The 26,228-nt window shown below is 47.8% G+C and overlaps 1 protein-coding gene across 1 annotated transcript in view; it reads right to left on the bottom strand.

The window, feature by feature from the left end:
* The window catches only part of SYT17 (synaptotagmin 17), a 37,314-nt gene extending 12,356 nt beyond the window's left edge, over nucleotides 1–24,958 (bottom strand). The window contains exons 1-7 of the mRNA XM_051631701.1: nucleotides 24,891–24,958; nucleotides 22,027–22,044; nucleotides 20,508–20,656; nucleotides 15,088–15,236; nucleotides 14,047–14,666; nucleotides 3,888–4,008; nucleotides 2,952–3,107 (exon numbers count right to left, since the gene is read on the bottom strand). Of these exons, the coding sequence (XP_051487661.1) occupies nucleotides 2,952–3,107; nucleotides 3,888–4,008; nucleotides 14,047–14,666; nucleotides 15,088–15,236; nucleotides 20,508–20,656; nucleotides 22,027–22,044; nucleotides 24,891–24,905 (1,228 nt within the window). The 5' untranslated portion in view covers nucleotides 24,906–24,958. The remainder of the gene's footprint in view (nucleotides 1–2,951; nucleotides 3,108–3,887; nucleotides 4,009–14,046; nucleotides 14,667–15,087; nucleotides 15,237–20,507; nucleotides 20,657–22,026; nucleotides 22,045–24,890) is intronic.
* Nucleotides 24,959–26,228: the final 1,270 nt, after the last annotated feature.

The raw sequence follows: 26,228 nt of genomic DNA, 5'->3' as shown, positions 1-26,228 counted from the left end.
TGAATCCTAGTATGACTAAGATGGAGGAAAGATCTAAGAACCAGCCCAAACGCCCCATATCTTGGCTAACACAGAGCTCAGCCTGTGCACCTCATCTTGGAGGCATCCACTGCCCCTCTCCTGGTCCAGCTGCACTTCAACCCTGCATTTGGTCCAAAGTCCAGCTCTCCAGGGCACCACCAGGAAAGCAGGGAACAGAACTGGACATTACACTGTCCATTTGCAGGGTTTCCAGACACAGCCCTTGCTAAAGTCACAGCAAATGCTGCATGACGTCTTACCACAGTGCACTGAACCCAGGCAGCTGGATCCGAGGTGCACAGGAGCAAAAAACACAGAGGGAAAAAAAAAAAAAATTTAATCTTACTTTGCCTAGACAGTGCCTCACTCTGCAGTGTGTACCAGCCACCCAGAGGGAGCCGGGAGCCTCAGTTGATAGGGACTGGCACCACTCCACTGCTTTCCAGTGAAGCCAGGCCAATGTAAAGACAGCTGCAGACTGGGCCCAAAATATGAAGCCACAAATAAGGTTCCTTTAAATTATTGAAGATAACACTCACTTCTGGCTCCCATGACTGCTTTTACAGCTCTCTCTCCAAGTAAAGTATCATCACCCATCTTTCAAGCAGGATTATTTTCCTTTTCATTTGGACTTTGACTCAACAACAAATTTAATTAACTGACCTAATGGACTAGAGCTGTGGATTGAAAAAAAAAAAAAATAAACCAACTCTCACAAAACACACAACAGAAGGAACCACCATTGTAGCCAAAAAAACTCCAAGTTAAACAAAAAAAGCAGATTTAAAAAAAAAAAAAAAGTGGCTTATGCTCCTGCTTTGTGAAGATGCAAAATAATTTAAAAATGCTCATGTTGCTAGGTATAGCTCCTCCATGCTGGCAACCATTTGCTCTTTCTCATCTTTTAATAGAATATCCCAAAACCCTTTACAAGCTTTTAAGCTGTGCAATATTCTAACAATCCAGGAAGGCAGCTACTGGGGAATGCCACCATCCCCAGCCCAGAACTTCAGCCAAGCTGCACACTGATAATAATTCTATTAAAACCTCACAGATGCACACAAGAAGCAGCTGGTGCTGCACTCCCTGCTGGAAACACGCTTCCACCAGCACCCAGAGCATCTCTATCACTGAGGTGAACACAAAACATGGCTCAGCATCTTCACCACCACCACTACATCCCCTGAGCCACCTCACTCTGGTGACACTAGAGATGCCTACGCAGGAGCCCTGATTCAAAGGTCCTTGCAACAAGCTTTGGAGCTGCAGGTGACATTTCTGACACTTAAAAGGCACACCATTGAAATCTGACTGCACTACATATGATTATGAATCAGGTAACTTCTCACTGACTGACATGAGAATACATCCCTTTGCACAGAAGAACATAATCAGACATCCAGTCATTAACACTAACTTTAACAGCCGCAGTGAGGAGCAGCCTGTTCCCCTCACCCTTGTCAGCTGCTGCTCTGCTTGTCTTTCCTTCTTCTATGGGGAACAGGGGAAAACAAGAGTCTTTCACTCCTGCCACAAGATCACCTGACGGAAGCTTCCAAGAACAAATTCATCACTGCACATGCAAGGTACAGTCACGGTGACGTGAATGCAAAGCAGGGATCAATTAGAGACTTTTTGCTTTGGAAATTTCTGAGCATGAAGGGCAAAATCTAAATTGCTCATCAGCACCACTTTTGTTGTAACATGTTTGGAAACAAATGAATGGGTTGGAATTAGGCTCCTTGTACCAGCTTTGACACCTGTATCTGCCATGTAAGAAATAAAATTTAAAAATACTTCACAATATGTTCTTTTGGATGCAGATTCCCTTCTCTTCATTGAAAGACTGTGAGTAATGGGTGGAAAGTTGCCAAAAAACGGGAAGCATGAGAGCCCAGTGAGGCAGAAGAGCGTGGGTCCCACTGCCCAGCCCCTCTGCCCTTGCAGAGGGCACGAAGGTCTGACCCAGCTCCTCACAGTGCCTGAGGACCAGGAGCTCCACAGCACACACAGACTGGGGCAAGCCATGGCATAGGAGGGAACCCCACCACTTCCTCAGGGTCCCTACAAGCCCTGCCCAAGACCTCCATGCCATGGAACAGCAGAAAAAGCCATGAGCACAGCAGGTGCATGGCCTCAGCTCAGCCCCAGCGCTGCGAGAGCACGGCCAGGACCCATCCCAGGCTCTGCTGCCCTGCTCCCAGCAGCACGCCCAGCTCCCAGCTCCTGCTGGCTGCTGCCATGCAGGGAACAAAAACAGGAGGTTCAGAAATGGTTCAAAAAGAAGAACTCCTACCCCAGCCAAGTATCTCCAGCACTGACAAAGTTCTCAAGCTGGGTTAGCTGTGGGACTCCTGGCCTGCAGCCCGCATGGTCTGTCTTGTGGTCTTTCTTGGCTGTGCCATGCAGGCCTTGGCACCCAGCCCTATGGAAACACAGGCATGAATAAACCTGCCCACAGAACAGGTGACATCAGTGTCCAACACCTATAGCTGCACCACCTCACCAGCAAAGTATGTCAAGTACCAGAAGTTACCTTTGCCAGTGCTTGGGCTCTGGGATCGTTTAATACTTCCCCTTCATTCTTCTAATTTTTGACTTTATGCCCAAGTTGGTTGCTGCTGAGAAGTGCAATTAATGTCTCCTCCTCCACACAAAAGCGTTCCCAATGGCACCAGTTAAGCACGGGACTGATGAGGTGTGCTCCCAGCCAGCTCCAGCCATCATGTGGCAACGCTGGGAACAGCCTCTGCGGAGGTCAGAGCGCTAATGAAACTTCTTTGGAGACCCCAGTGATGGTCACCCCTTGCAGGGCGGCTACTGGGACAGGCACAGTCCTGCACAGGCTTGTCTGCACACCCACAACTGCTTCTTTGTTCACCTTGGAGGAAACCACAACCTTGAACAGCTGGTAACACCACCACATTTACCTGTGAACACAAGGCTGGCATTCTCCAGTTCTTCCTGTGGAACCTTGAAGCTGAAGGACTCATTGTAGAAGGGATCTATCGTCCCCCGCATGCAGGAGGTCTTCTTAGTTTTTGTTAATTTTAATCCATGAACAAGCTGAATTTTCACAAAGGGATCTGAGAAGAAAGACAAAACACAAGCTCTGCATTGCAGCTGTCCCGAGTCAGTATTCCACCCTGTGAAGGTTGGGACCTCAGGGATGGACCATGCTGGAAAATGGTGTTTGGAAATGACTGGGACTGACATGCCACTCCCAGGGATTGGCAGAGGAGACAAGAGTTTGGCAGCCAAATTAAAAACATTCCCTGCCAAAACCCCAATTAATGGCAGCCTTGACAGAGGCCAGGCATACTGTTCTTTCTGAAAAATGCCAATAATCTGGCAGCAGCAGTGGCTGGGGCAGGGAACATGGGAAAAACACCTGAAGACATCCATGTGAAGCAATTACCAGCCTGCACACCCAGCAACAGCAGGGAGCAATGCACGGGCACTGGAAAAACTTCACCCCATCCACAGAGCAGCTAGATATCATGAGTGGAACCACTGCAACAGGAACACTCGAGCAGCACAGGCAGCATCTGCAGAACACAGCACAGCCCCCAAGGGGCTGCCCCACCCAGCTCCTGGGTCCCCACTTCACCTCGGTCCAGAAATTTTTACTTTAAATATGACAAAGGTATTCACACCCTCCATTTTATCTCAGGGTAAGTGTTTCAAATACTTCTGTTACTGTTGGCTATATATATATATAAAAGGAATATCCAGAGCCTTGTATTAACAAGAACTGAGCATCCAAACCCCCTGGGTCCCCCATAAATTGCAGCCTCACTACTGATGTACTTTAAAAACACACATAAACTGTGCATGAGTAATGTGAGAAATGCACTGCCCTTTACCTGAACCTTGGCTCATGTCTGTCTGAAGAAGCTGTTTTGCTCTAATGATGTCCACATTCAGCCTCCCTGCACTCGGTAGGTAGTTCAGTGACAACAGCAGCTCTCCCAGCTCCACTTCGTTCTGCAGGGAAAAGGGAGTGTGGAAATTCAGAACAGAGCTCAGAGGGGAAGGGAAGAGCAGGAAGAGAAATTAAATAAATCTCATTTGTCTAAGTGCCTGAAAAATAATTTTTAGTCACGCTCTAAACTGCAACCAAGAACCATCTGGTGGTAACTCCTGCTGAGCAGGAACAAGAAAGAACTGTCCCCAGGTAAGATCACTCTTTAATTGCTGATCCTTCACCAGCCTTTCAGTAGTCGTGCAAAGAGGACCTGTAGGGAGGAATGAATACAAGGTCAGCAATTTCCACCTGCTCCATTTTGAACAGTTCCACGTGGTTCTGATCTTGCCAATCTCACATCCAAAACACAGACCCTTTGGAGAAGACATCCTCTTTTCTACCCAGCCCCCAGTGACCTCATCAACCACTTGGGAAGCTCAGGCACGAGATGGTAAATGCATCCAGGTCACAGGAGGGCAATTCAGAGGAGACATTCCCTCTGAATCCAGCCTGTCCGACTCAGAAACTGCAGCTTAACTGTACCCTTGCAGTTCACCCAGCTGCACCTCAGCCACAGCTCCACAGCAATATAGCTGTCCAATCATTACTTCTTTTCCTTCTACTTAACGATGCTGAAAACTAGTAATTAAAGAGAACTGACATCACTGCTCCTCAGACGTGACAGCTTAAAATAACCTCTCCCCCCAAGCATGACCTGGCTCTGAGATGCTTATTCTCATATGCAAAATACATGCAATGAAACAACAATCTGGAGACTGAAAACACACCAGCCTGGGAAGGGCATCAATCCATCTGCCTCGTCTCAGGTCCATGCAGGAGTGCAGAGCTAGTTCTTCATCCTCAACAGGCAACAGTTCCAAACCAAGCCTAGATGGGTCGGTCACAGCCCATTCCCAAAAGGAAAAGGAGCTGCAGCAGTATTGCAATCATAGTAAAAAGGCTTAAATATCTTTACTGATGCCCCAAATACTAGATTACAGAAACAAGAGACTACAGGACTGGGAAGACAATAAAGCAAAAAGCTCTGAGACAGCATCACAGCCTGAATCAAACCAAGGAACCAGGTTCATCAGCAGCCAGGCCAGTGTACCAGGCACCATTCCCAGCAAAGCTTCGAGTGGTGCTGGGGAAACTGAGCCCAGGACTGCCAGAAAAACCAACCAGTTCACAACCATTCAGCTGCAAATAGAAAAGCACCATTTCCACCAAGTGCAGAACCAGAGGGCTCAGATCAAGCTCCAGGAGACACCGAGGGACAAGTCCCATCCCTCTGCCAGGAGCAGCACAGCAGCTCTTGCCCAGCTGGCAGAGAGAGCATCTCCTGCCAAGGGCAGCACTGGCCTCCTCACCCCATGAGCCAGCACTGAAGCTGACGTCAGGAAATGGCATTAAAGTTCTCCCTGAGGCACTTTGTCTCCTCTCCCGTTCCTGTCAACTACTCCCGAAGGCAGCAGGACGTGCCTGGCATGCAGGAGCAGGTGGCAGGCTGAGGAAGTCCTGCACCTCTGTTGCTACATAATACAATTCAGTTTAATCAAATATCCTTTTTTTTGGCTTTCTGCAGAAAATATGGCAACAGGCTGCCCAGTTTCACATCTAAGGTCTCTGTGTTTCAAGAGCTGGCAAAGCAGCCTCTGTGTGCTTAACCCTGCACATTTAATGAGCAAAGGCTGAGGCAAGTACCACACACAAAGGCTGCAAATACATGCACCAGGGAGAAGGCTGCAAGCACAGCTGCATCCTGACTCAGCCCATGGGTGAAAAGTGTGGATCTACATCACAGATCCTAAGGCAAACCCCTGTACCCTCCTCACTTGGTCTGTCACCCCAGGGGCCAGCTCCAGAGCCAACCTGGCAGCATCCACCACCAGCTGACCCAACTTCTGCCTGACCTTGCCCACAGCTCCTCTTCCCTGTGAGAAAGAGCATCCAACATCTCACCTCAAACTCACAGCATCTCTTGGGGCTGTGGCAGTATGTGATTACAAAGCAAACACTCACGTTCACCACCTGCATTTTCTTCTGTTGTTACAGTATTTTTGCTTCACTTAGGAGGCACCCCTCTTCTGTCAAGCTTTGCAAACTCCCACACTCCAGCTCCATTCAATACAAGGTATTTAGCATTCTTTCCACCAGAAAGGCATTTCCCAACTCAAATCTGACCCAATGTGCACATGATGCTCATGACTCTTGCAAAGTCAAGCCATATCTACATGCACCATTGTGCCCAATGGTTAAACGATGTAAGTATCTAAGAGTCTCTCATATCCATGGTGACTTAAATGACACCTATATAATTTAAATAACCATCTTTGGTTTGATTTTCCCCAAAACTGCTCCCCCAGGGTCTATGGCTGGAACAGCCTGGAGATACTTTTATCATTGGGAACTGTCAGTGACTTCTAAATCCATTACCAGGACAGTAACAAAGCAACCCAGCACCCATGGTGCTACCCAGAGCAGGATCCACCCGAGGTGCCCCTAGACCCCAGATAATTTTTTATAACTTATCAACAACATTTTTAACATAACCAGTCCTACTTCCACTCGGAATTGCTGCTGCATCAGGTTCCATGCAGGCTTTTAGTTCCTAGAAATTCAGGTACATTTAGCCAGCACAAACTAGGAAACTAATTAGTGATGTTATTACCTGCTGGGAAGAGACAATCAAACAGCTCCAGCTGCAAATACCAAACAACTGGCACAACCAGGAGACAGGATGGCACTGGGCAGGGATTTAGGATGTTGCAAGACACCTCAAGCTTAGAGTGCTAAAAATCCACATTAAGATTTGGGGTAACTTGTTCTGGATTCATCCCTTGGTAGAACCTGTCGACCTTATCCAAGACCTGCAGGAATTAAAGGGGCTTCCCTGGGTCAGGGAGGAGCAGGGAAGCTCAGCAAAGGAAGGCAGATCTCCCTGCTTCTGACACATTTACATTTATGCTCCATTAAAAGAAAAAATTTCCCACGTTGCACACTGACAATATCAGACTGGGTATGTAACACCCTGAGAGGCACAGGCAGGAGAGCCAGGCATCTGCCCCCACCTGAACCCTCCTGGCACCACATCCCGTAACCCCTGCAGAGGTTATTGAAGGAGCTGTCTAACCCACAAGCCTTCAACAGGTAAAAGTAAAGCTGCATCCCTGATTTTCCATAGGACCTAACATCACAGGGATACTGGCACCTCTAGAAAAACCTTTTTTACTAACTGGGCTTAAATTGGAGTGAGGTGAGACATCAAATGTTCCACTCTGAGTGTGATCCACTAGTCAGAAGACAAAATACCACCTGCTTTAATGAGCCACAGACCAGGCCTAACTTCCTAAATTTCAATAGCACCTTTTGCCTCATAATGCTTTTCAAGCATGCCCTGATTTCTGTTAATTATTTTAAAAGCAGGCACATAGAATCCAACTCACAGAGGCCGTGACAGGACACGTGTGCTCAAAGCCAGCAAGAAAGCAGCAGCCCCGCTGAAGGCCGAGCACCAGCAGGATCAACAAAAGATGTTTTCAGAAGGAAATCCAGACCCCAGGATAGTTCCCCTCCCTGTACAAGTGACTCAGCCTTTTCAATGCCCTTAACCCCAGCACTGAACTGCCTCTGATCTTATATATGCATTCTTGCTAGCTTAGCCACCAGCATCTAGGGAACATGCTTCAGCTCCTGCCACGGTGCCCAAAGGGATGTCAAGCACTCGAGAAAACGCACCAGTGGCCACCAGTGGCCAGCAGCCATCAGGCACTCCTCACTGTCCCTCTGCTGGTCTGACAGTCTTGCTGGTGGCACAGTTTGTGCCAGAGATGACAAAGGCAGGGCAGACAGAGCTGGGGCTCAGTGGACTTGCTGGCTCAGCAGAAAAAGCAGAGGTAAAGAGGGAGCACAGAGGGGTGCACTGTGAGAAAGAGAAATGTGACCCTTCTCATTACAGGTCAGACAGGAGACTTGGCTCTGGAAGGGACAAGTGGCCAAAGAGGAGCCAGCAGGGCTGCCCAGGTGCTCCTCCAGCCCCACTGAGCTCACCTGCACCCTGGAACATTCTGTGCAAGGAGGCTTCTGCACAAGAGATGTCATTGCCCTGTTGTTCACCATAGGGAAAGGAAGTGCCTCAACCTTACTTTTCCTAGGTCTTCTTGTCAGGAAACTAAAATGCTGTTGGTTTTGCCTGGAATAGTTTGCTCACAGAAGGTGCCCCTTGGCACTGCCATGCAAAGGCATCATTTTAGTTGCCATTATTATGCTGATGATGTGCTGATTTGTGCTCAGATCCCAGATGACCCTGGAAAAGCAATTTCCTGTTTGATGAGGTGCCGGAGTGACACCAAGTCCGGGAGGTCTGAGGCTCTCCTGAAGGTCTGATTAACATTTCACTCCTGGCTGTTCCTCGCTGCAGCTGTATGACACAGCCAGCCGTCTGGGCTCGCCTGCCATCCAGAACCTTCTGCAGCCACCCTTAGGGTTGAACCAGACACACCTAAGAAGTTTTTCTCCTGTCTGCCATCTCTGAAATACAGAGGCTATCTCAAGGAAAGAGGAGGTTTTAATGAATGCCATCTGCACATCTTGTTTGGATCAGGGCAGTTCTTTCCTCGCAGCCCCCCCACAAGACTGTTCCTTGTGCAGTGCTACAACATCAGCAAAATTGTGCAGCTGAAACCCTTCCCGATGGGAAGCAGAGCCCATTACAGTAGCACAGACATCTATGCAATGCTCCTAATGAAGTTTCAGACTGATTTTCCTCCTCAAGGTTATCTGTGATGGTACCTCCAGGCACATTAGAAAACTGATGGTTCAGAACAGTTTGCTCTAACAGGCTCTCTACAGCATCCTGTGGCACACAGAAATCTTTGCAGGAAAGCTGAGCTATTAAGGACCAAAACCTGAAAAAAATATATACTTACCACTGGATAAGAACAGTATTACCTACATAACAGTCACCAAGTAGATGTATAGGTGAAAAAGAGTAAAAAAATCCCTTCTAAAGCTAACTGGCTTTGCATCAGTTTGCATGGCCATGAGAAAGTCTCTCCTGTGCAAAGATCTTTGGGAAGAAGAATTCCTACACACAGGAAATCCTGCTCACAGACCCTCAGCAAAATAAACCCCACAGCATCCCTGTCTTCTGCAGAAAGGGCATGGAGTGAAGACCACAGAGGATAAGGGATGAGGTGACCAAGATGACAGCTGGAAGCAGAAGAGAAGGGTAAGGATAAAGGAGAGAAAATTATCAAGAAGAAAAATTTATCAGTGTTGGAGCTTTAAAGACTGGAAAAAGAAAGAAAGAAAAAAAAACCCACAACTGAAATGGACCTGGGAAAAAAAATAAAGATATAGAGTGAAAGAAAGATGGTAGAATGCCATAAGCCAAAATACAACAACAAATCATAGGTTAAGAGCAAAAAATGTCAGGAGACGAGGCCACATGGGGAAGAATTGTGAAAATCCAGGAGCCTGCTGCACTGCTGCTGAACCTTCCTCGGGAAGGCGGCAGGATGGATGAACTCCCAGCACAGGATCCTGTCACTGTTCCCTCCAACATGGCTCATTTCACCCTTTTCCTTCCCAACCAAAGCACAGTAGGAACAACAGTGCAGTCCATGTTGCAGGCTTATCCCTGCGATGGGAATCAAAAATTGCAGAGAGCTGCCATAGCAAAGCCACTCCACCCGTGGAGCACGTACCATTTTGAACATACAAAGCTGACAGCTCCTTTTACTGCACTCGTGGTACAAAGTTAAAAAGGCAAGTGCAATACACACTCCCTCTAGTATAAAAATGACTTAATTTGAGAGGAGAATGAATTTTTATGCCATTTTCTCACCACAACCAGGCTTTTTTTTTTTTCCTTTTGCAGAATGATGTCCAAACTCTCATTACTGCTGGTCTAAAACATTTATTCCTGCCCACTCAAATCTGCCAAAAGAGAAATGAATCATATGTCAATAAAACTCGGGGTCCTGAACATGTGTTTCAGAATTAATCTTAACAGTGAAATGTGTGAATCTGAGCCCAGCTCCAGCAAGGCTGCCAACTGCATGCATGGTAATTAAGCAAAGCCACACACATTTAAGGGAATATTTGAGGAGTGCAGAGTGTTCCTATGGGGACTGGACTCAAGAGCCACTCCATGAGCAGCTACTGTGCTTCAGAAACACATCAATTACCCTGCAAGAAAAAGCCTTCCAAAACTACCAAGGATAAAGAATATGGCATTACCTGCCCTGACATCTTCTACAAGGAGTTAAGTCCTTCTGCTCAGCTGCTGATTCTGACGATACACTGGATGGCAGCTCCCCTGTGCCTCTGCATTGGACTCCATCCTTCTGAGTGCTCAGTGCATGACCCAAACAAAAAAGCACTTCTGGACAGGTACAGCCTTTGGCCTGATGCTCAGCATCAAGTGGTTTGTTGCACTGATCCCTCAAGGCTGAGAGGACAACATGCTACTCACCCATATTTGGGTTCTCTGATGACCCATTCCTGATGTAACCAGCATGGCAATGCTGCACAGCCCACCTCCTTACACCCAAGACAAGTTCTCAGTTGTTAGTTAACAAGTAACTCCATGAGATGGTAACAAAGACATTCTGCTATGATGACAGGCTTTCACCCACCAAGAAACTGTACATCCCACCCACAGGTCTAAGGAGCTTATCAAGGAGTCAATGGCATCATCAGCTGCAGAAGCTGAACTATGTCTCAGACTGGGAGAAACCCACCTGTCCCTGCTTACACCACACACACCACGAGATTGCCAGCATCTCCCTTCATTTTTAGCAAGGCTCCCTTGTGTGACACAGTCCTGTACTGAGGCAGTGTCCCAGCTCTGGGCTTAACAGGACTCAGCATGGCAGCGGAACAAGGATCCAGCACCTGCCTTTATCAGCACACTCCATGGCAATAGCTTCCAGGTGGATACAGCAAGTGCAAAATGGATGTTCATCTTAGCCAGTACCATTTAGGCCACTTCTGCTCTTCCATAAACTTTGCCCAATTCCACTCCCATTAGTATGAAGAGAAAACCTTCTCCACAGCTCCTGCCATCTGGATTCACTTTTCTCTGTCTCTCCAGCCCATCATGTTTCTGTCTATAAATACCAATAAAAAAAAAAAACAAGCTACGTATTTTGTGCCTTTCATCTTTACATATCACGTCTATGACTGTCTATTTTTCTCTCCCTCCTGTTACTCATTTTCCAAGCACCTGCTTCAGCAGTTTCTCCAACACAATCTTTATCGCTGGGGGTTGCTGCTGCCAGCTGCTGCTCCATGTCAAAGCCCCAGGGCAGCCAACCCAGCCTGGAAAATTTTCATCAACTAACAATTAGAACTGTGCCGTGGCAGATTTGCATCCCCCTCCAGAATCCCAGGACACCTTCTGCAAAATAAAATGCTATTGCTCATAGATTTTTTTCATCCCCATCTAAGACAATCTCACAAAACAAAGTCCACTTCAGCAGACTCGGGTTCAATCCAACAATAAGCTATAATAAGGGGTCTCTGTCTCTCAAGTAATCAAGCAAAAATGTGAGAAGTATAAAAAAAAATTGTCAACACACCAAAACTGTAATTCCACAGGCAGAATCTTCCAACTAGCTATGAAAAAAACCTCACAAATTTCTAGCACAGGCATCACTGTTATTGAAAGACATCAAAATGCGGTTTTTCAAAGTAATAATCTTTATTGTTTTACTTCTTCCAGGACTTACTTCAACCTTTTGCTCAATGCATTTAATTTTAATCACTGCTAACAGAAAAAACACCTCATTCAATGAACTTTAAAAATCTAATCACTGAGAAAACATGGGAAGATGATACCAAACGACCTCCCTGGATGTCCTGGGGCCAAGTACTGCTTTTCTTTGCAGTTGCAGTCTGGCAGCTAAGGCCCAGCCAAGAAGAACAAAGATGTATTAGAAAACCAAAACAAGGCACTTCAGCAATCAAGGTGTGAAGGACTTTTTGCTTAATTTCCATTTTCCATAAGCAAGCAGATAAATGCAAAAGGCTTGTAAGGTTAGGCCCTACCCATTCAAAGGGAGTTTTCTCTTTTTCTCCTTCCCTTTATAAACGTCAGAAATGCCAATTTCTGCATAAATAATTTCTCTTGAATCCTGGTGAAGCACTGCTGAAAAAAGAAGCAGCTTCCAGTGAAACTTTGGAGAAGGAGGGAGGAAGGGCTGGCTCTAAGCTTGGCACACAAAGGCAGAGATGATCTTGTCTAATCAAGGTCTGTATTAGCTGTGGAATGAATCCACGTTACTAATAAAGAGCTACATAATACAAAGAAGTATTTATCATGCAAAAGCAGAGGGGAATAAAAAAAAGCAAGGCTGCATGGTGTGAATCACTGGAGGATAGGGGGATGTTAAGAGGAGAGCCCTGGCCTCAGGTAACACAGAGCCCAGGATGAAACCCTAATACCAAAAAAAAAATAATTGTTACAGGCATTTGTACACAAGCATTAGGGGAAAGGCTCAGGCAGTGAGGGAAGCCCATGAATATCTGTCCTCCTTCATTTTCTTTATGAACCACTTGGTAACACAGCTGTCCCCTCAGTCCCCACAGCCACTCTACTGAGCAAAGCAGATCCCACTGCTGTAAAGACATGTCCTGCATACAGACATGCTCGGGGACCCCATGAGTTTGGCTTGTATTCAACTTTCAAAACTTTCCTTTTTGCCTGGACATTGTTCAGGCTAATCCCACAATGCTGCTACTTCTATTACAGCACATCTAGTAATTGCTCTCACAGTTACCAGGAGACTTGACCTTCCCTCTCACACACCACAGAAGGCCTGAGCAACAGGTAGAAGAGCTCACAGAGAGGGAGGAAAGCATAGTCACAGACCCTTAATGTATAAATACTGCTCAGTGGGTTTTACTTCCACAAGTGTCTGATCACAAGTTTCCGCTCCGAATCAGACTCTTGGACCCACACCACAAATCAGCAGTGAGGACAATGATTTTCTGTTCACCTCATCCAATACCTCTGGCTATGCCACCCTTCCCTGAGCACAGAGAAATCAAAGAATATGTGAACCATCCAAGTTCACACACGGTTTTCATTCATCAAAGGCTCTAAACTTAGAAATTGCAGTCTGAGAGCTGGCAAGGAACTGGAAGAGGCAACCCTGCTCTACCAACCTTGAGTGGTACTCCTGTCCTTAGCAAAAATGCTTGAGATGCTCATGCCATGCTCTCAGCTTGGCTTTGTACATGGCTGTAGCAATGTGGGTGACACTGCTAGGAGCAACTCTGGCAGCTAATGGCCATTCCTGGTTGCAAAACTTAGACCTTCCCATTGAACAGCTCTTTTCCTGGCTGACAAGGAGGTGGCACCAACCAGGGTCCTTTCCTGAGAACAGATATGGAAGCACACAGACCCTCTGCACAGTCTCTCCCCATCCCATCGGACCATTGAATCTAGCCCAAAATTCATGCTCAAACTTGCATGCATGCAACATGCCACTTACATCAGAAAAAAAAACTATGGCAAGTTTATTTCCTTCAGGGACATGATGACAAGAAATTCACCTTGCCACTGTTTTGCTTATGCATGATGCCACAAGTCTGTAGAGATTTTATTTTCTATACTCTTTCCTGAATCAAATTATTGCTGAACTGACACCAGTGGTTCCCTTCAAGTCCCCGAGTCAACAACCACAGGAGTGACCCAGATGGGACCATGTCACTGCAGTGTCTGGGCAGGGATGCAGGTCACTGCAGTGACAAGGAAGATCATGGAAAAGGTTCAGATTTCCAAAGCAGTCTGGAATTGTTCTCATTAAAGCTGACACAGGATCTTTTGTCACGCCACCACCTTTTAATACGAAGGAAGAAAGCTCCTCTACCTCACAGTACTAGTAATAAGACCAGTTATAGGCCCACATTACTTCAACCCAGCAGATGCCATACTAACAAGATGACAGCGACTAATTGGGAACCACATTACTTGCCAACAACCAAAGGAATTGCACAGAAAAAAAAACAGTGAGAAAAACTGTGGCAATAATCTGATAAATTGTTACCTGAGAACTAGGCACAAGGGCTTTCCACCAGTGTCCTCCTTTCACAAGGTCTACATCGCCCAAGGGCATTGACACTTTGCCAATAACACAATGCCGTGAGAATTTGTCAAAATCCACTACGGTTAAAAGCAGAGTTCTTCTCTGGGCTTCTAAAAAGGGGATTTCAAATGTGTACCTCTCTTCAAACACCGGGCTCTGCGTTTTGCGTTTCACTCCGGTCTGCTTGGAGTTCTTCTGGTCAGGAAGAAGGCAGATCTTCACGTAGGGGTTGGAGTGAGCCATGTCTTGCCTTGAGCCGTCGTAAGAAATGGGAGGCGGCAGATCTTTAGCCTCAATCACCCGCACTATTAGGTAATTGTGCAGCAGGTCATACTGCGTGCTGAAATGCAGCATGCCCAGCTGGTACTTGGACAAGATCTCCTCGTCAGTCAAGGAGTCCATATCATCACTATTCGAGTCAAGAGAGTAGAGTCTTGGTTCAAATTTTCTAAAATAGTCATCTGGGGTGTAGGTTTTTCGCAGGATAGTTGGCTGAACTATTTCTTTCTTAGCTCCTATTATTCCAAACTCAATAGGTTTAATGTCAATTAAGGGAGAACTTGGCCTCCTCGACTCTAAGCCTAAACAAAAGAAATGCAAAAAATACAATTGTTAGAAACTCAGCTGAAGATATTACAGGTGCAAGTCAACTTGTGCTTCTTCGGGTACAGCCATTCTGTGTCTGTGCACTGCCCAGCACAGCAGGCTCCCCAGGGAGACTTTTCACCACTACATTACCAACAATTAATAGCATCCTTAGTTATGCTGAAGTCCAAGCTCAGCTACACTCCAGCCCCAACCCCATCCATTTTCACGTGCAGCCACCATGCATAAGCTACAGCTACAGGGCCGGCTCCTTCCACTGTGCTCCTGCAGAACCGGATTTTAATCAATGTACCTTCAACCTGACTTGATTCCCTGTCTAAAAGATGAAAGAGCAAGCACTACAGTTTGATTTTCTCCCCCAGAAGAATTACATTAATGTTGGAAGGACGACCTTACTTGAAATCCGCCTGGTGAGGCTGTAAGCGGAGCGTGATGCATCTGAAGACGACCGCCTTCTGTCAGGGGAAACATCCTGAAGAGTGGGAGGCAGCTCACTGATTGTATTATCAGAGTCTCCACCTTTGTCCTCATTTTGGCTGCTTATCCTGTTATAAGGAGAGATCTTTGGGTGATTCAAGCCAGTAAAAGGAGTACACACAGAATAAAAGGACATTCTGGTATTCTGGGTCTAATCCTGGGAGCACATCCCTGGATGCTGCAGAGTATCTCCTGATCTATCTGGCAAGCAAAAGGCTGAGCAACTGACTTTGGATCTATGTAAAAAAACAGATTCTTTATCTTTCTGCCTTTCAAACAGTTATATCAGTATTAGAGCACGACACAGGCCACCACAGGCACAGGTGACTCAGATCTTGATCAGAAGTATTATATTTGTATTTGAGAAAAAAAGGGAAAAAAAAACAACCCCCAAACAGCAGATTACTCCTGTAACTTCACAGCTACGCTTTGGAAGCACGGACTTCACTAGGAACAAACCAGCATGGGAACCACCATGCTCAGACATCTCAAACCTATCAAACACCTCTCTCAGTAAAATATTGCTTTGCAGGTATGCCACTTAAGTTCAAAACTTGATCTTATAAATACAATTCAATAAGAGCTATTTATTGACATGCCTTTTCAAATAACTGGCTGTTTTTTATCCACTTCTATAAACCAGAGGTGATTCTCACCAGACAGTCATTTTACTGCCCAGGGATCTCAGTGAGGGCAGAGAAGCTGGCAGGGTCTAAGCAAGTTTCCATGAGAGCTGTAACATCTTTGGCAAGACTCAACAGAAGACTGGCATCACAAAGAAGTCCATGTGTAATTCTCATTTCTATTTGTTATATATATATATATATATTGTTTTCATATAAACCAACATTCTGGTTAAAAACTCCAATGTGTCACAGCTGCAGTGGCTCACACAGCAGTCAAGACATCCCAGCCTTGACTGAGAGAAGAGCAAGAGCAGACAGTAATAACTACAGGAGATAAAGTCTCCAACTGCATGTTGAGGGCAGCGGCTGCTGCTGGAAATGAAATCACACAGTGCTACGAGTGCATCATGCAAAACAAGCCTTTTGGTTAATCCACCAGAGAGTGCTCTAAAAAACAGCAGCAGTTCACAAGGAAAGTGTCATCGTGAAATGAATGAAGCCAAGGGGCTCCTCATTCACCCTTTCTACATGCATGGCTCTGCTGGGTATAAACCAAATACGTTGAATCATTTGCTTTAGTGACCAATGACTGGAGCTGAGCAATAAATACACTCTACAAAAAGCAGTAAACTCACAGAGAAGGCCCCCCAATATAAAATAGCTTTTAAACGGAATTCTTAACCAAACCCACAAAGTTCACCCAGGATCCATGCAAATCTCATCAAGTCAGTCACACAACCCATCCACATTAAAAAAAAAATAAATAAAGGTCTGTTAACAATCAAACCCAAGCCCTCCACTAAAAGAGGCACACAATGTTTGCTCAACCCTGCAGCCCATTAAAGGGAGTCCAAATCATGTGGTCTGACATATAATCAGTACTGGGAACACAAATAGCTTTTTCGTGCCTAAATGTGGGTCTACACAATCATAGGTAGCATTTGGATATGCTTGTGTTTGAGCAGCAAATGCACAGAGTAAGGAGCAGGCAGGGGGAAAAGGGAATCAGGAAGAGAGGCATTAAGGATGTTCTACAACGAGTAAACGTAATAGTGAGTTAATAACACACAGATGACCTTTAGTAAGGAAATCGCTGCTGAGCCACAATAATTTTTCCTCAAATAAACTTTGGCTCTGGTTAGAGCAGCTCTGTTTCTGTTTAATCCAAACCTTTGGGAAGAGGAATCACATTCTCATTTCAATTCTATCTCACCAAGTTTGCACCATTTATCTCTGGGGTCTGTGTAGAATATTCCATAATGGACAGCTCCAACACACACCCTCATTCCCAGCCTGTTTCTGCAAAGGCCAGGATGCAAGGGCTCCTGAAGAAATAACAAAAATCTGCCCTGCATTCAGGTCAATACAATTAGACCCATTTCAGTAAGACTTTTTTTCCTAAGTTGCCACTGTAAAAAATACAGAAAATGAGGAGGATCAAGTCTCCCAAGAGTCAGGGCTTAAACTTGCAGCTTAATGTCCCTGCTTGAATTTCCAGGGCCATGAGGTGTCTCAGAGCTGCCAAAGGCAAAACCTACAGACAAAAAATAAAGGCTGGATTATTAAGCACAGACATTCAGATGTTTGCTAGTAGGGCAATGAAGAACACAGGAAGCAGATCTCCCCTGGGGGGGGAGGGTGGTAAGGAAGAAGCAAACTGAATTTTGCATTACATCAGTGTCCTGGGTCCATGAAGAAGTGGCAAGATGGAAAGTTCTCATCTGAAAACCTAGATCTACTTCTAAAAAACATTCAAGCTGTGAGCGGGGAATTCATTAAACAGATTTGCTCACAAATTCAATGCATGTATCTAAATGCAGAATATGGTGGTGTCAAATCCATCTTCCATTTCAGTGGTTTCCACTGAATCCAAAATCCTGCTTTTCAAAAATTAAAGTAAAAAAAAGGACAAGGCAGTCAATGGGCATACACAGATCTCTGAGCACTTAAAACCACACCCATTGAACACCTTATTCTGCGAGCAATTCCAAACTCTTACTCTGCTCACACATCTAACTCCAGATGTTTCCTACCTCCAAAAATGCATAGGAAGGTTTAAGAGTGTAAGATCGATGCAGTGAAAACATAAATCTTCTTTGGCTTCTGAATTCTGAGCCAACAGAGGCTGTAAAGGATGGTTCTACTCTCTTTGCCCTCCTCACTTGACTAATTTCTGGGGTCCCTCACCATTTTCCAACAAAGTCTCTCTGGAACCTTAAAACATCACCATCTTCCCTGGCACTGCCCTGGGCCCATCTCAGCTCAGGAAGAGGAGCCAACTGCCTTTTCAAGCCAGCAAAGGCTGGTCTCCAGCTTTCACATCAACGTGGTTAACAGGTGTCCTTGGAGATCACAGTATTTGCAGCAATGCCAGAGCAGATGGTGCTTTCAGTGATCCCAAGGCATGGCAACATCCATGTCTCCTAGCAAAGGAAAGCTGGTCCACTTGTCTATCTTTCTATTTGCTTCCTGCTGCCCCTCTCAGGCACTACCTCTGGGAACTTACCTTCTCTCAGCACCAGAGCAGAACAGGGAGACACTAACTGCACCAAATCATCTGAAACCAGAAGGAAAGATGGGTACCTGACCTAGACTGGGGTCCTGGGGACCCTACCCAGGGCTGCTAGCATGAGTAGCTGCAGCAGTGCAGCATGAAGAGCAACATGGCTCAAGAACTTGGCTTTTTTTCTTTCTTTTTTTTCCCCCAGAGTGCACTGTCTTCTGCTTATGGCCATTCCAATAAGTTAATTGTGGAGGCTTTCACAGGGAGCAGGACTTGGGGAAAACAATACAGGCTGCAGAGAGCATTTCATGAGTCCAAAGGTCTCCATGTTCTCTGCCCATGGCAAAGTCCAGCTCACCTGCAGTCACCATACATCTGAGTTTTGAGATCAAAAGAACAGAGCTTCAATGCTCACAATGTCCCTTTAGCCAGACAAAAGGATCCAGTAGTCAAAAACTACACCACGGGACAATCACCCCATGCTCCCAAATACACATGATGTTCCTTCTGCTCTGCAGCACACCAGAGAACTCTGAAGCATGCTCTCCTAACAAGCCTAGCTCCTTGTTCCCAAGTAAGTGATTGTTCTAAATCCAATCCTGCAGCCTCATCCCTGTGTTCTCCTGTGTGCAATGCTTTCCTATTTAGCATTGATTTTGTTTCCATTTCCCATTAATTGCAGGTGAATCCATTTCTGGGCATATATCAGACTCTTAAATATGCTGCTCCACATTTAAAAACCACTCTAACACATCTTGAACATCTCTATTTTTATTGCTTCAGTATTAATTACCATCCTATTCTGCCTGGATTCAAAAGAGTATATAGACAAGGCTGCGACCTAAACATGAGACAATTTATTTCATGCAGCACCAAGACATGGACCTTCCAGACCTTGCACAGAGCACCAGCAGGTACTCACAGGAGTAGATAAAATTAACTGAATGTCTCAGTGCCTACGTACCAACTTCTGAGCATCACAGCATGCACTAAATAGGCATCTCCTATACCACAGCTTCTGGATACACTGAAGCTGTGTCCATCAAATGATCTGCCCAGCCAGACAACCCAGTTGACAGAGCATCCACTGAAAGACAGAGACCTCTGCTCCTTTCTTGGTTTCGCTAATGCCTCCTAATGCCTCCATGGGGTCATCTCTGTGGTGCAGATTCCCAAACGAGAGAGAATTAAACAGGGAAGATTTCTTTGACTTTCTTTGTAACAGATTTACAAATGCACTAATCGAAGCCTCAGATAAAACCTGGTGCTGTCACTGTTGCTGTTTAACGATTCAAGAGGAAATCTTGCAGAGTACTAAGATGATGCAGGAGATCAAGTCTTGCTAAATTAAACTTTAAATTAATTTCCCCTTTAGAGCACTTACAAGGTACACCTTTCATCTGCTTTTATGATAACCACCTCCACACTAGGGTAGGAAAATCTTTCAAAACAACCTCACAGCATTTCAGCTAAGTTGAAGTGCTCCAAAGGATGGATCCATTTGAAGAGGAAATAGGTGTTGCTTGTTGAGAGACCAAAGTGACAGATGTTGCTGCTTGTGTCCCTTCTCCTATCCTTGTTGCCTTTTGGCACTGCTCAGGTCCCTTCAGTCAGCTTTGCTTCTGCACCTGTGAAATGGGTGTAACAGAGGCTGTTCATCTCCCCTTCTTGCCCTTAGACATAAGGATGAAATTCTTCACTATGAGGGTGGTGAGACACTGGAACAGGTTGCCCAAGGAAGTTGTGGAGGCCCCATCCCTGGAAGTGTTCAAGGCCAGGTTGAATGGGGCTCTGAGCAACCTAGTGGGAGATGTCCCTGCCAATGCAGGGGGATTTGATCTAGATGATCTTTAAGGTCCCTTCCAACCCAAACCATTCCATGACTCTATGATTCTATGATGGAAGATAAAAAGCATCTTTAGAAAAGGATGCACAGCTAAAACAGTTACCAGCTTGCTGTGCTAGCTTACAAAGTACCTTCTGTCTTACCCATCAGAGAAGTGTTTGACAAAAGACTAACCTTAGTAGTTGAGCTGCCCTTTTCCACTTTGCAATTGAGTAGCCCACATTCCCACACTCACCAGGAGGTTTTTCCTTTCTATGTGGCACCCTCCAAATGCCCTGTATCACCATTTCGTATCCGTATTCCCATCACAGCTGAGCAGCCCTACTCCTCAGTTGAAGCTAGCAAGTTGTGCATCTAAACTTACAGCCAGGCTGGAGTCTGAGCAGGAAAAGGTCCCAGGATTTCAACTTCATCTTCATTTGTTTGACAACAGCTACAGTCGAAACACTTCTGACAACAATTTCTACAAGTCCACCGGCACAGCAAGAGATCCGAGATTCTAGCGAGTAGACCCTGAAGCCATTGGAAACCAAAGTACAAGATTACAACCCATCAATAGCTATAGAGAAATAACATTCAGCTGTATTTATGTTTGTATTTCTGCAACAGAACACTAAGAACTATATTTATTCTATCTATATCAACAAAGTGCTATGCAGTTACCAGCCCAACTTCACTATGTCATAACAAGGCAGGAAAATAAGCATTCACCACAGGTATTTTCCCTCTAGATGCAATGTATTATTATGTAGAATGGCAAGAGGGTGATTTACAAAACACTACTGCACAGCAATATGCTAGAGTGGAAACATGCTTATTCTGTCACACACATCAACAAATTAATAGATCGGCAAATGTAGAACAGAGGGAATTAAAAACAGAAGGTAAGTGAAAGCTCCAATTTAATCCAGCATGGGTCTATTTAATTAACACAGCAATGTGAACACATTTTCTTCTTGCAGATGCATCAGTATATAGTATTTGTATGACCCATACACATACAGCATCAACAAACTTGCCACTAAAATGGATTAGCAGAAGCCCACTACCCACATGCCTCCTCTCTGCTATGACTATTAATATAATGAAGAATCTTCAGTGATTTTCTTGCAAAGAAGTTACTTAACCCAGAAAAGTGTTTCATTCCTTAGGTTTCCAAGGTGGCACTGGCAGCAGCACCTGTAACAGTGCTCCCTGCTGCTACAGCCACGGGGTGCAAGCACCCAGCAGAAGGGCAACAGGCTGCTGCCCTGTTCCCACGCCATCTCCAGCCTCCCCTCCACTTGAAAGTTCTGCTTGCTTCAAGAGGAGCAGAAAGCCAAACCTTAGCCCATTTCCCACCCACACCAGTGTCAACTTCTGCAGTTCATGAGAAGGCTCATTAAGCAGCACAAGGACACTGCTAATAAAGGGCATTGCTCCGTAGCCTCAGGGGAGAGACATGCAGCTGCAGGAGCACAGCATGTGCACATCAGGGTCAAATCACTTTACAATTGTATGTGACCTTGAAATGTTCCTAAGAAGCTGAAAGCATGTGAGATTTTCTCCCTAGATATTCCTCAAAAATACTTGAGACATTTGTTGTATTCACAAGTGTGCAGATACAAGGGCACTAACACACCATGCAAAGGGGTTTCCTCTGAGGAAAGCAGATCTGCAGCAAACACTCCACAGGAATGTTTCTTTTTGTTCCAATGAGACACACAGTTTTTTTCCATAAACAAAAACACTGCAAAAATCATAATAATAAAAAAACCTACCAGCCCAAAATGTGGTGCAGTACTTATATCTAGGCCATCAGCAAAGAGTCAGAAAAGACAAGACAAACCCCTCAGGATGGAGCGAGGAGACAGAGCAGAGAGTGAATCATCAGATTAACTCACCTCATTTATTGGTTCCAACTGTCCTTTTAGACATCCATGATGAAGCAAAGGGGAACAAAATTAAAAAGACAAAAACAGGTTAGCAGTGCTCAAATAACTTTAAATTTTCTGCCATGACATGCCCTGGCCTAGGCTGAGCTTAAATTTCTGGCAAGACAATAGTACCTTGTAGAGGTTAGAAGAAGAAGATGTCTCTTGACTGGGCATCAGCTTCTGCTGTTTCCAGTCCTTCCCCACCAAGCTCCCTCTGCTCCTCTTTCCCCAGGACCAAAATTCCCAAACCCATTCTGGAGCATGAAAATCCTGTTTATTGTCCCTTGCTAATGGGGCATCACACATAACCACTTACTGTCTTTAATAACCTGTCTCTAATTGCAGCAACTACTTGCTGCTGACAGCAAGCCTTATCCACATTTTCCAGTTAGATGCCACAGTGGAAAAAAAAAGGCCACCCTTGGAATATTATAGTTAAATCACTTCCTTTATAAGTTGAGGCTTAGTAGCATTTCAGAAGCCTGCTGAAATGTCTTTCCTGTTGCTTTCCCTTGATAATGCCTAAGAGTTTCCCAGCTGTCCTTGCTGTCTTTCTACAGGGGCAATCTCTAAAAAAAACCCACCCCAAAAAACACTGCTCTACTCTTTCACACGTAGAAATCGTTCTCTAGCTTCATGGTCATGACAGGGACAGGAGCAGCCTTTTATATAGAAGCTGGGACACTGAAGTTGCTTTTAGTTCCAAGAACTCTCCCATGGACCACCTTTTGCTGCAAGTCTCCCTTTTCAACTTCTCAGAAACCAGTGCTTGCTGAAAAGGCCACCACTTGTTAGAAGCACAAATTAAGAGACTGGAAATTCTGCAATGCAATGTGACAAGACAGTGATTACCAGATACCCATGGACCAAGTGTTTAGGAAAATTCTAAACGGTTTAAAGGGCTTTATCATTCCTTATTAATGCAAAGTTGCAGCCAAAGCCCAGCAGCCAAAGCTACAGTGGTTCAGCAGAAGCTGCAACAAGACTATTTAAATGGCTCTAAAATAAAGCGGCTGGATCAGCGCCTCCCGATCCAACACCACAGCACCTGCTGGGTGAAGGAAGGGGCATTTCCAAATGTCCCACAGGGACACTTGGTCAGCTTGTGTCAAACAGCCCTCCTGGTCACCATGGGGCACCAGGGATGTGAAACCACGACTATGTACCACCAGCCCCAAGGGCACACACACAGCAGGGTCCCACAGTGAAGTCAGGCCGTGACCACCCACAAATCTCCACCAGGAAACGGGAGGACAGAAATAAGAACTAAGTATTACAGTGCAGAAGAGGTAAACAAGCAACCAGTGCCACATACTGCTTAAATGCAGGGGGCCATGAAAGGAAAGCAAACATGACCAGCTGTGTTCATCCCCCTCGCTCACACTGGGAGGAGGGCTGGGTGGAGGTTATGGGAAGGATACAGAAGCCAGCAGGCCTGGGGGATCCCAGGGAGCACAGCTGCTGAGAGGTACTCAGCACCCCCATCATGCCCTGCCACATCCCAACTGGGAGCCTTCAGCCACAAGTGAACCCTCACCAAGGGCCAAAGGCAGCTGTCCCAGCACCCAGGGCTGGGTGCGAGGCAGGGCTGCATCCCCACTTCTTACCCTGCTGCAGGGGCCCAGTCCTCCCAGTTTGCCTGGGACTACCCTGGGGGTGGTCACTGCTCCGAGTCAGCACTGCCACCAACCACAACCTGGGCAACAGACCAGCTACAACAACCCACCACACTGCTGTCTCCTGGGAATGCTGAAGCAGGGTGGGGCCCCCCGCAGTGACAGCCTGTGCTGTGTCCCCGCAGCTACACCCCCAGGGAAGGCTCACAGGCCCCACGCCAGCGGACACCACAGCCTAGGACAGCGCAGAACCCCCAGCCACACCCCGTGGGTGGCCCCCCCTCCCACCACAACGTGACCAGCACCACAGCGTGTGTCCCTGCTGCCCTCCTCCCAGCCTCGGGGGCCCTGACCGTGACGCTGCCGGGGGGCCCGCCCGGCCCCACTCGAGATCCCCGCCGAGCCCAAGGGCCCCGGGAGCCCCCGCAGGGAGCGCCCGAGTCGGTGGGGGCCGTGGGGGCACGGCAGGGCGGCCGGGGAGGGGTGACGGGGGGTGTTGATAGTGGGTGTCTCCACCAACGCCCCGGCGCCCGGGGTCCCCGCACAGCTGGAAATGCTCCGCTCGGGTTCATCTTAAAACTGGGCGACAGCCCCCAGAGCTACAGATGGAAAACGAGCAGCTGGGAACTGCAGGGCCGGAGGGGAAAATCACTCGGGGCTTAAACCAGCCCCCAAATCAATTCAGCCCCGCACGGCTGGTCCCAGCCATCACGGCCAAGGCTGGGGCTCGCCCAGGGCGCCTGTTGCCCCCCGCCCCGCCGGGTTGTGCCCAGGCTGGAGGGGCCGATTAAGTCCCCAGCGCATCTCAGCCTGCCCGCGGGGTTCAGCATCCTCCTCCCTCCAGTAAGTCCGTATGCGGCCTCCGCACCCGGGACCCCCACTCCCCCCGTCAGAGAGGGCCGAGGGCTGCCCGCCGTCCCCCGTGGGGACCCGCTCCTGCCCCGGTGCCCCGCCAACAGCGGGCTGCCAGCTCCGCACCTGCCCCGGCCCCGCCTGCCCCCTGCCCGGGGGCTGCTACCGCCCCCACCAACTCCTCCCCAGAAGTTAACCCGAACTTGCGCACCCGCACCGGCCCAGGAGCACGGGGGGGGCCGCCGCCCGTCCCGCAGCCGGAGCAGTGGGTCCCCCCCACACGCCATCCCCACATCTCCCCCCCCCCCGAGTCCCCCTTTCCCCCGGGACGCGGATCACCGGGGGCTGCTGCTCCGCACCCACCTGGATGTACGCCATCTTCCGCGGGGCGCTCCGCGGGGCGCGTACGGCGCCTCCCGCCGCGCGGCTCCACCCGCGCCCGCCGCGACCCGCCCCGCGGTGCGGAACCGCCCCGGGCGGGGAGGAGGGCAGCGCCCCGCTGGCGGCTCCGCGGCCGCGCAGGCAGCGCGGGGTGCCCCGGCGCGCCCCGTGGCCGATCGGGCCGGTGAAACGCGCGGGGGTTGCGCGCCGAGGGGGCTGGCGGAGGCTCCGAGCGGGCGGGCTCCTGCCCGGCCCCTCCCGGCCCTGCCCGCGGAGCCTCCGCGGGGCTCCGCGACGCGGCGTGAGCCGCCGGTGCAACAGGTCCGCTGCAGCGCGGGCAAACACTGACCTCCAGAGGGCCCGGCGCGGAAATTCAGGGCTGGAAACCCCTCCTGGCCCCCGGGGGACACCGCCGGGGGTGGCACGGCCCGGCCCGGCCCCCAAGGAGCCGCCGGCTGCGCGGGGGTGTCGGTGGAAGCGGAGGCGCTTGGGATGGAGCGGCGGCAGCGCGGTGAGAGCGGTGGCTTTGTCTGATACAGCAGTTTACACAGCGGTGATTTCCTCCCAAGAGGGGGACGTGAAGAGGCTGTGAGCACGCCAGAGATTCAGCAGGGATGTGGCTGTTCTGTGAGCTTATGAACAAAGTTAAAACATATATACTTGCATCTTCCCAAGCGAAGATGAGGAGCTGGAGTAAGGAGTGAGCTTTTATCCCCCAAACCACACTCAGCATCACCTTGCTTGGCTTCACGGCCCTGTGCTGACGGGCTGGGACCCAGACAGGGCAGGGCAGGAAGGGATGGACATATCCCACCACGTAGGTGGCTGGACTTGGGAAACTAAAGTAGGAAAGCACTCTTTTGAGGGCAAACTCTTGGAAAGGCTAAGCACAGGAAAGGTGGAGATTTAGGGCCGTTCCTCTTGAGCACCACCTTGGTTCCACACAAATTAGAGGTTTCCCAGCATGGTGCTGTAAAGAAAGGCTTCTGCTCTCGGCTTCTGGGGAAGCTCTGGCTACGCTTCTGGCCTCTTCCTGGCACATGGATTTACACTGATCCCTGGAGAGAGGCCAGCGGCTCACACACAGCTGTGCTGCAGGGCACTTCCCTGCCTCACAACCACCCCGTTACAGTCCAGGTTGCTGCGGTGAATGGTAAGAATACTGGAACGGTAAAATCATCATCTGCTCTGGAGGAGGGAAAACCTACCGCTGCAGGTGCTGGCCAGCCTGAAAACACAGGTCACTGCTGCTCCTTGTGGTGAGGAGGGAGGGAGCGCCTGGGGCAGGGTGGCTTTGGAAAGCTCCTCTATTACTGATCT

The sequence above is a fragment of the Apus apus genome, chromosome 14 (assembly GCF_020740795.1).
Source record: "Apus apus isolate bApuApu2 chromosome 14, bApuApu2.pri.cur, whole genome shotgun sequence".
In the NCBI taxonomy this organism is placed as follows: Eukaryota; Metazoa; Chordata; class Aves; order Apodiformes; family Apodidae; genus Apus; species Apus apus.
This window is presented reverse-complemented; position numbering and strand designations above follow the sequence as displayed.